Below are 10702 nucleotides of genomic sequence, written 5' to 3'. Positions count from 1 at the left end.
GGGAATGAGGCCCTTTACGGACGGGATATCGAGTTCCATGAGTAAGTGCAAAGGAGATGAGACCCTTGGCGGATACAATGTTGAGTTCTACGAAAGGGAAATGAAAGGGTGAGACATTCCACGGACATGGTAGTGATTTCTATGAAAGAGAGCTTATGGCTAGGCCGAGGCACTCCGCGGACATAACAGTGAATTTTGTGAAGGAGAGCTTATGGCTGGGCTGAGACACTCCACGGACAAGGTAGTGAGTTCCGAGAAAGAGAAACGAAGGGGATGAGACACACCGCGGATGTGGTAGTGAGTTCTATGAAAGAGAGATGGTGGCTGAGGTTAGACACCCTGCGGACATGGAGGCAAGCTGAGCTGTCCCTGGATATGCTTCGTGCTTTCAGAATGAGAGCGGAGGGGATGAGACCCTTCGCGGATACACTGCTGAGTTCTACGAAAGAGAAACGAAGGGACGAAACACTCTGCGGACATGGTAGTGAGTTCTATGAAAGAGATATGGTGGCTGAGGTTAGACACTCCACGGACATGGGGGCAAGCGGAGTTGTCCCTAGATATGCTTCGCGCTTTCCGAATGAGAGCAGAGGGGACGAGACCCTTCGCGGATCCAATGTTGAGTTCTATGAAAGAGAAATGAAGGGGACAAGACACTCCACGGACATGATAGCGAGATCTATGAAAGGGAGAAGGTGGCTGAGGTGAGACACTCCGCGGACATGGTAGTGAATTTTGTAGAGGGGAATGGATAGCTAGGTTGAGACACTTCGCTGGCATGAGGATTGAGTTTGAAGAGTGAGAGTGAAGGGGATGAGACCCTTCGTGGATACGCTAATGAGTTATATGAACGAGAACCGATGGATTGAGATACTTCGCGGACATGATGATTGATGTGGAAGAGTGAGTGCCAAGGGAAAGAGACCCTTCGAGGACTGATAGTGAATTCTGTAAGGAGAGCTAATAACATAAAGAGAATGAGGATTTCGGGTCACGCGACCAAGGACGTTTAGCAGAGAAAACACCGCGAAAGTAAGATGTCTTCAGTCCCAGACTATCGAAAGAGGGATCGCGGAGTAGAGTTTATTTACGGTTGACGTTCGCGGAACTATTGGAGGTTTGAAGAAAGAGCCATAACAAAGAGGCTAGAGCGATAGAGAAAGCGTAACCAAGGAAAGGGGTTAGAAGAGATGTAATGCACCTACATATAACATAAGCTTACGAAGATCTGAGATACACATAATTTACCGACTAAGGTTGGAGAACTCGGGTAAGTAGTGGTGAAGGAAGAGTGAGACGAGAGGAGGACTATAATACAATTCGCGGGCAACAAAGTCACAGAGTCAAGAAAGGTGAAAGTGTAAAGTGCCAGAGTACGCGGACAGAGAATAGGGACTGAGTACTTTACAGACATATGATCCAGTAGCAGAGTACATGGGTAGGGAACGTCTCGAAGAGAAGAAGACTGCATACAATCTTAGGATACTGCGGATATCTAGAGTTCAGAGAGAGAGACAAGGAAGTTCATACACTTCTCGGGCAAATATAGTAGTCGTTTTCATAGATGGACCATAGCATGTATTGGGCCAAGAGATAGGGTCTAGACCATAGTCTGTATTGGGCCAAGAGAGTGGGCCCAAGACCACACTGTGGCCCATGAAGTAAACCTAAGAGAGGGATATAAAAAGGAAGAGAAGAGAATAGCAAAAAGGAGAAGGTGGAGGTGAACTACGGCGGCTTGATCCCGAAATGGGTACGTAGGCAACCTAATTGGTGCAGCCGATCCAAAATACAGAGGGAAGACATGCAAAGTTAGAGGTCGCGGTAATGGGTGCGACAAATGGTGTCGACATAGCCTTAGCACTTCTCGCTAGTTGGAGACCTATATTTCTAGGGTCAACTAAGTGCAGAACGCTCTCTAAGAGCAAAACATTCAAACGAACTTAAACGCTTTCCGAAGCTCAAACGTTCTAAATAACTAAACATTCACTCGAGCTCAAGGCTACATAGCTCAAAGGCTACTTAGCCATAAAACTTCTCGCTAGTTGAAGACCTATGTTTCTAGGACCAACTAGGTGCAGAACGCCCTCTAACAACAACACGCTTACTTAAACTACAACGCTCACTCAAGCTCAAAATGCTTCATAGTATCCTATGTCCTCCTAAGACAACGGGATATACATTTCTAGGTCAAATTCCTTCGAAATTACACACAACAAGCATTCAGATCATACTTCAAAGTACACATGCATTTCATAAGTGCAAATACGAACGGCCTGAACACATTCAGAAAACCAATTCTTTAAAGCTACCAAACTGCCACTTATGTGGAAGCCAGTTCATCCCTACCTCAAAACTAAACCGATAGATAAGCGAACTGCCTAGGTTTCCCCAAGATATCAGCTCTTAATGTATCTGGGTCGAGCCCCAACCATTTCAAGAAGCGAACTGCCCAGGCAGGCCCAGGAAACCAGTTCTATTGTTTTACAACCACTTACAAACTCTAAAAATTAGAGAAACATTTAAAGAAACCTCACAAGGGAAGAAGAAATGTGGAAGCAATGGTCAAGCATCAGGAGTAACATGTTTATCTTCACCAGGCACAACAGCTCGATCAGTTGGAGCAGTACTGGTAGACGAAGCGTTACTAGCATCTCCAGGTATAACAAGCACACTCGTACCTAGAGCCCCGCGTTCACGCTCTCCTTTCAATTCAAAGTACGTCTCCTCCAGCAATGCGTAATCCTGGCACACTTTGTCATATGCCTTTATAGCATGACGAGCAACCGACTTGCATTGCTTGACATAATCGATTATCGGCCCCACCGTTCTTGCATGACAACCATCGGCCCGACCAGAAACGACCTCGACACCGGACCTCCGTCGATGCGCTTTTCGCGAATTCAACCAGTTCCTTCCTCTCACCTCTCGAGCAAGCTGCAAGCTCAACAGGTCCCGCTTTATCTTACCCACATTATTTTCCACAGTTTCCATAACTCAGGCGGAGTGCTTCAACTTGTGATACCCAGTAAGAAACTACAACAAAAACCTACATGTTACTCTTGCCAATAAAAGGAAAATGTACCAAAGAATAGTAAAAGCTTACCAAACAGCAAGCCATATCCATGGTCTACATAGTCTTATCCAAATCTTGGTCTTCCAGCATCTCCCTGCACCCTCCAAGACAATACCTTCCAGAAGACAGTTAGCTATGGGTGCCGACCCGAGGCTGCAGTCAGATCGTTTTACTGCACGTCTCTCCCACCTAGGTCGGCCCCACCCCTTTAACTCGGGACCCGAAACACCACACCTCCAGTTCGCTTGCGCGAACCAGAGGCAGAGCGACCCACAGTTTTAGATCGTTTCATGGCCCTCGTTTCAGCAGAGACCGCCTTCCGCTTACCTAGATCGCGTGAACGGCGTGGCACGAATTCAATCTCCTTCATGACGAGCGGAGAAGTCTCCCTCACCCCTCCCATTGGAGGGACCAAAGAGTCAAAATCGTCACCATCTACCCTCGACATGCTACACTCCATTGACAACACAAAAGTCAGCAAAAGAAGCATACTAAGCTTACATAGCACAAAGCAAAAAAAGGAACAGAGGTCGGAAACAAACAAACCTGAAGCGCTATAGCACTTTGGAAAGAGCTTCGACGGTACGTTGGCAAAACCTTGCACTATAAGAAAACAGGTTTTTGCCTACGGACCAAAACTGTGGCAAAAGACTTTTACCCACAGACAAAATCCGTCGCAAGACCGTGGGCTTTTTATGCATCGGCAAAAGTATGCTCATAGTCATGACCTTCCAACAATAGCCATAGTCATTGCGTCGGTCTCTGCTGTGGAAATACCGACGGCACAAAGCTGTGGAAAAAACTAAGTTTTACCTACGGTCATAAACTGATGCTCAGGCCGTGGGGAATAATACCATTAGCCACGGCTTTGGGCCGTGGCAAAACACTTTATTTTGTTAAAAAAAAAATAGGGGACATTTTCCCCTTTCAACCTGCTTCTACACATTACTCCCAATGCACAACCACAAATCATCCTCATCCACATTACTAAACCACAAATTCATTTACCAACAAATAGAATTCAAGTGCAAATACAAAACAAATAAACATAACATAAAACCAAAATAACAACAACTTGACGAGAAGAGATAGAAGTCATTCAATTAAAACAATGAAAGCATAAGTTACACTTAGCAACAAAATACAAACCATTTCTCTACTACAACATTTGACAAATTTCATTCAATGAAAACATAGAATTCAGCCTCGACCTCTTCATTATCCGACCTTCATGATGCCCTTAGTTTAATTTAAACTAACCCTTTAATGATACTTGTATTATGTGAAGCAGCTTAGCAACCTTCAAGCTTTTCAAGTTTTCTATCACCATGTTCCGGGCAATTGTCAGATGTAGCTTCAAAACAACACGCAAAATAGAATTAAAACCAAAAACATAAAGAAAAATATACTTGGTTTCGGCCACTAATATGTTAAGTTATGAAAGTCAAACCATTATGTACATGGACTTCAAATTTCAACATATTCAAGATCCACCTTTCATGATGCCCTTAGTTTAAATCTAAAGACTCTTGCAATACTTGTGTTAGGTGATGTTATAATTATCAGAAGTAGGAAACAAGATACAAATAAAAATTCATAACCAAGCTTCACATAAGTAATGAATTTAACTACTAGCTACTAGTCAATCTTAAGAAACTCAAAGAGATAATACCTAGCATGAATATCAACTTATGTATCGTGTCCTTGTACTATCTTGAAGAACTCCTAGAGCTTTCCCAAGGATCCGCAAGACATAGGAAGAATGAACACACCCTCGTTTAGTGCCTATATTTTAGAAGAATCAAACTCATTGTTTAGGAAGAATCAAAACTCCAAATCCACTTTTAAGTACCTATAAATTCCTATAATTAGTGGTTCAAAGAGCCCGCCAACCTCAAGTCAAGCACACGAAAGCCGTAGCAAAGTAAGAAACTAGTAAATGTTTGATCAGTAATGCTCACAAGCCATTGCAAATCGCCACCAACCCTACATTAGTAATTTGCAACCATCTTAGCATCTCAATGTCTTAAAACAAGATTACAAAATGTATAGTAATCGTAAATTGAGTAAACAACCAATATTTCTAACACCGAGAGGGGAAGGGGTCTCAGACGGTTGATTGAATAGGTTCAACACAATCTGTATAGGACGTATACATGACATAGGATGTTAGTGGGCACAATGGGGACGGATGATGTATATTTGGGGAGCAGTCGCACTGTGATCAGATCCGCGGTATCTCAACCGCTCAGAATCGCTAGCTGCGAGACATGGAGGATGGAGGGCGGAACCTTAACTGCGCAGGGTAACCGCCGCGACACGGAAAGAGGAGAGATCATGGAAGAGAAAAGAGATAAAAGAGAGATAGAGAGAGAAAAAAGAGGGAGAAAAGATCGAGAGAGAGACGAGCGAGATTGGTGGTTGTAATATTAGTTCATACATTTTGCACGGCCCGGGGGGAGAGAAGAAAATGGCTACGGTAATAAAGAGAGGAGTAGGAAGACCTAAGAAAGGACCAATCGAGAAACCATCGAGGAAGTAGAGTCTTTGGGATGGGAGTGGTAGGAGAAGAAGAAGTATCGGATGTGGCGGCAGACGCCACCGACTCTTAGGAGGAGATAGTTAGGTTAAGAGAGGAGAATGACGAGTTGAGAAAGGAGAGGGAGATTACACGGGTGGAACGGAGCAGGGGAACCCAGGCAGGATGAAGCGGAAGGGGAGAATATAGAGTGCCCACTACCGGACGCCGAACCAACAAATGGGCATTACTTTAGGGGTGGTTCGGGCTATGATCGAGAAAGATCGGAAGTGAATCGGTAGCGTAAAGAGTGATCCAGTGAGCTAAAGACAGTAAAGAGGTGGCTAGCCTCAACAAAAAATACCGGCTGGATTCAATATGGAATTCGAAGTTCCTAAGAGGTTTTCTCAGCCAGGTTTGAAGCGGTATGATGGGAAAGGAGACCCAATCGATCATTTGCATCATTTTCGCAAATGATGCCGTTATGGCAAGAGAATAAGTATGATGGACTACGTTGTATGATGTTCCCGCCAGCCTTTGGCGGGGGCCCCTGACCGGTATTATCGGTTGGCTTCAAAGCATAAAAAGGGTTCAAGAGTCGAACGCTACTTTCGTTGATCACTTCATTCACCAGAAGAGAAGAGTGGTTGATATCGCGGCCCTCTTTAACATAAAGCAAAGAGCCGCGGAGTCATTGAGGGAGTTTTTATGCAGATTCAAGGAGGAGACGCTGAGAGTGGAAAACCTGGATGAACATACGGCGGTCATAGCCTTCCAGCATGGTTTGAGATCGGGGACCAGAGTTCATGAGTCTGTGTCTAAGATTGAAATTACTACATTGCATGCCCTATACCCGAAGGTAGAGAAGTATATACGATATGAGGATATAATGCAGAGAACTGCTAAGGAACAGAAGAGGTCGGGAAAGGCAGTGCAGGAGGTTGAGAAAGATGATCGAAGGGGTAAAGGTAGAGTAGAGGACATAGAAAGAGGATCTTACAGAGGGGAGAAGTGAGGGCCAGAGAGAACACTTGATCGGGGAAAAAGAGAGGTGCGAGAGAGAAGGCCATACCGCGAAATGGAGCAGACTCCTCTTAACCGACCATTAGAGGAGATCTTGGCTCTCATTAAGGAGCACCAAAATTTTGAGGGGCGCAAGCATCCCAAAGAGATAGAAGGGAAACCATTTTGCGAAAGTATCATCAACCAAACCATGCCACGAACGTAATGTTATGCCTTGAAATGGTTAGTAGAGAGGATGATTGAAAAAGGAATGCTCGTGAGAGTTTGTCGCGGAGGTCGCGTCAAGCCGATAGAGTGCCGCCTCGCCAGAATTTTTGGGTACGATCAATGTCATCTTTAGTGGAGAGACTCGGGGAGGAATGCCCACGAGGGACAAGGTAAGGAAGCAAAAAGCCTCCGGCAAAGTTAATGAGGTGGTGAGTGTACCGCGGTTAGTTAGTGGAGCCGCAGATGGCCGAAGGGATCATTATGTTCACCCCAAAAGATTTGGAGCCGATAATTACACCGCATGAGGACGCCTTGGTAATCACCATAGCAATGGGGAATTATCTAGTTCGAAGGGTATTAATAGACTGCGGCAGTTCGGTTGATTTATTATTTAAAGGGGCCATGGAGGAGATGAACATCGACAGCAACCAGTTGAAAGTTCCCCAAACCAACTTTGTATGGGTTCAACGGCAGTATGACAGAGCCCATAGGGGAAGTTACGCGCCAGTGACTGCAGGCCCGTCGACGGTATTCACTAGATTCATGGTGGTGGACACTGCGTCCGCAAAGATAATGCAATTTTAGGAAGAAAATGGATTCACTAAATGAAAGCCATTCCATCGTCATATTACCAAGTGATCCGCTTCCCTACCAATGGGGAACATATGAAATCGGGGAGATCAAGTGGGCGTATGGTAACATCAAGATCATCGGTGAAGAGTTTCGCTCGAGGTACAATGAAAGGGTCAAAGACAGAACCGGGAGTTTCATAGCAGATTCATGAAGGCGATGACAAAAGTGGTGTGAATCGCCGTGGGACCAAAGACATTGGATGCGATTGAAGTAGTGAACTTAGGAGTCGGTTGAAGAGAAATTTACATCCATAGGGACTGATTTGTTCAAGAATGGAAAAAGAAACTAGTGCGTTCTTGACGTAAAAATTCAAGTGTTCAAGGTGGGTTATTGAGGATATCGGGGTTTAGACCAGAAGTTTGCATGCCACCATTTACATATGAATGAAAATGCCAAGCGGGTTAGACGTAAAAAATGAGAAGTTTACGTCCCAAATATGCCGAGGCTATTCGCGAAGAAGTGGCACGATTGAAAGGGCGGAATAATAAGGGAGGTCGAATACGTAATGGTTGTCTAACGAGTCGCTGGGTCAAAAAAAAGAATGGTAAGGTCGATGTGTGTTGACTTCACGGATGTGAACAAGGAGTGCCCAAAGGATTGTTACCCGATGCCGAAAGGGACGAAGCCGTGGGTGGACGTAACGCCAGGTTCAAAGTGTTCTCTTTCATGGACGCCGCCCATGGGATATAATCAAGTCGCATGATGCACGCCCGGATCAAAAAGACCACTTTCGTGGTAGAGGGGGCACATACCGTTACACCGTGATGCCATTTGGTTTAAAAAATGCAGGGCTTAACTTTCCAGAGATTAGGAGAAAGAATGTTTCAAGGAAGATTAGGAAGGGATGGAGATATATATTGATGATATGGTGGAAAAGAGTATGTCGGAAGAGGAACACTGGAAGGTCCGGCAGAAACTTTTCATATACTACATACCACATAAACCTGAAACTCAACCCCTCGAAGTGTACTTTTGGGGTAACTTCCCGAAAGTTCTTGGGTTATATAGTTACACAATCGCTGTATAGAGGCAAATCCCGAACAGATCAGATCACTAATAGAAATGCCGCCCCCGGAATGTGAAAGAGGTGCAAAGCTTAGCAGGAGAGTCGCTGCACTTAATCGATTCATTTCAAGTCCCTGATAAATGTCGACCTCTATATCGATTATTAAGGAAATCACAAGACTTCAATCGACCGCTGAATGTGAAGAAGCCTTCCAAGAGTTGAAGAGTTATCTAGGGAAAGCACCTTTATTATCGCGACGGAACAGGGGAAAAACTATATCCAGACTTGGGAGTTTCGAGCACGCGCGTGAGTTCGGTCTTGGCGCGTGGTTGACAAAGTAGAAAAAGCGGTGTATTTTCAAAGCAAGACCATGTTAGAAGCAGAGACCGACATACAACCGATTGAGAAAGAACGCTTTGGCTTTGGTATTTTCTCGCCTTTAAAGTTAAAGCCTTATTTTGAGGCACACCCGGTGGTTGTCAGAATAAATTTGCCTCTCAAGCAAGCCTTGGAGGCGAGAAGTCGTGAAGAATGCTAAAATGGGCGGTAATGCCGAAGTTGCTATGAAATTCATTACCAAGTCGAACCGCAAAAAAGGCACAAGCAATGGCGGAGGTATTGGCAGAGTTCCCAACCGAGGACCCAACGTGGGGTGAGGAGATGGTAATGGATCACGGCGAGAGATTAACCACCCACCCCTGGACCCATGGGATGAACGGAATGGATGGAGAGTTTTCGCAGATGGCTCGCTAATTTACGGATACTGTGGAACGGAATAGGCGTAGTCCCCGTGACCCGGAGAATACTAGGTCGGAATTGTCAATGAAACTAGGGTTCGCAGCCTTCAAACAATGAATCGAGTATGAAGCCTGGATAGCAGGATTAGATTTGGCACGACCCGGCGTGAGAGAATTATCTGTTTACTCGATTCTAACCGGTGGTGTGCCGTGAACGGGGGTTTTGTGGCTCGCCGCCGAGGATGGCAAGATACCGAGGTCTTACAAAGGAAAGCGAGCAAATTCAAGAAGATCAAATTTACTCATTTGAATCGCTGGAGAAAATCGACACGCCGATGCATTAGCTTATGTTCAAGCGGCGGTATTACCGTGGATCGAGGGCTTATCAATTGAAATAAAGGGTGTTCGACAAGCCAAGTACTGAAGGGGACTATGTTTGTCTCACCACCGAGATTGATATCGACCGATCGATAGCGCCCATCAAAACTTTTCCTGGGCCGGGATGGAAATTGAAAACACACAGAAAAGTAGAATGGAACAGATGAGCCAAAGATACACTCTATTAGACGGAGCCTATATAAGAGAAGTTTCGTGGACCTATGCTAAAATGCATAGGGGCGGCCGCGATGTTCGTGAACCGCCGCGTAAGTGCATGAAGGAGATTGTGGAAGTCATTCGCGGGGGAGAACAACCACACACCGATTGCTCTCCCAGGGATACTTTTGGCCACACATGAAGAGAGATGCCACAGAGTATGCCAAAAAATGCGCAAAATGCCAGAGGTTTGCACCGCTGATTCATGCGCCGGCTGAAATGTTACACAGTGTACTCAGCCCTTGGCCGTTCGCAATGTGGGCAATGGATATAGTTGGGCCGCTTCCAATGGCAAGCGGTAAAATAAGGTTCATGTTAGCGGCAACAGATTACTTTACCAAGTGGGTTGAGGGTGTGGCATTGCAACAGGTCAAGGAAGAAAATGTGATCAAATTCCTATGGGAGAATATCATTTGCAGGTTTGGATTGCCGCATACAGTCATAGCGGATAATGGGACGCAATTTACAGGGAAGAAAGTTCGGAAATTCCTTCAAGCGTTCAAAGTGAAGTGGGTTCTCAGCCCTACAATCCGGAAGGGAACGGGGCGTGCCGAGGCCTCAAACAAAGTTATCATGGATAACCTTAAGAAAAACTAGAGGAGCGGAAGCGGAGCATGGGTCAACACTTACCTCATGTGCCGTGGGCATACCGAACTACACCACCTAACATCTACTAATGAATCACCGCTCGCGAATGGCGCATGGAGTAGAGGCATCATACCAATAGAGATGATAGAATCCACAACAAGAACAAAGCGGTGGAAAGTGGCCTGAATGAGAGAATATTGGCCGCTAATTTGAATGTTGTTGAAGAAAAAAGAGACATAGCCCGGATTCGGTTGGAGGAATACCATCTGACTCTGCAGAGACAATATGATAAACGAGTGAAGCCAACGGAATTTCAATGT

General features: G+C 45.3%; 1 protein-coding gene across 1 annotated transcript; it reads left to right on the top strand.

The window, feature by feature from the left end:
• The first annotated feature begins 10049 nt into the window (after positions 1-10049).
• LOC147521966 (uncharacterized) lies at positions 10050-10391 on the top strand. Its single transcript, XM_086566844.1, has one exon. It carries the CDS (start codon positions 10050-10052, stop codon positions 10389-10391), a length of 342 nt encoding a protein of 113 aa, XP_086422970.1.
• The last annotated feature ends 311 nt before the right edge of the window (positions 10392-10702 follow it).

Source organism: Coptis chinensis, chromosome 1 (assembly GCF_015680905.1).
Source record: "Coptis chinensis isolate HL-2020 chromosome 1, ASM1568090v1, whole genome shotgun sequence".
Taxonomy (NCBI): Eukaryota; Viridiplantae; Streptophyta; class Magnoliopsida; order Ranunculales; family Ranunculaceae; genus Coptis; species Coptis chinensis.
The sequence above is the reverse complement of the archived record's forward strand: the minus strand, read 5'-3'. Positions and strand labels throughout refer to the sequence as shown.

Bases quoted from the DNA above. Each gene is read 5' to 3' on its own strand.
- LOC147521966 (XM_086566844.1), top strand. From the start codon at position 10,050: ATGTGGGCAATGGATATAGTTGGGCCGCTTCCAATGGCAAGCGGTAAA.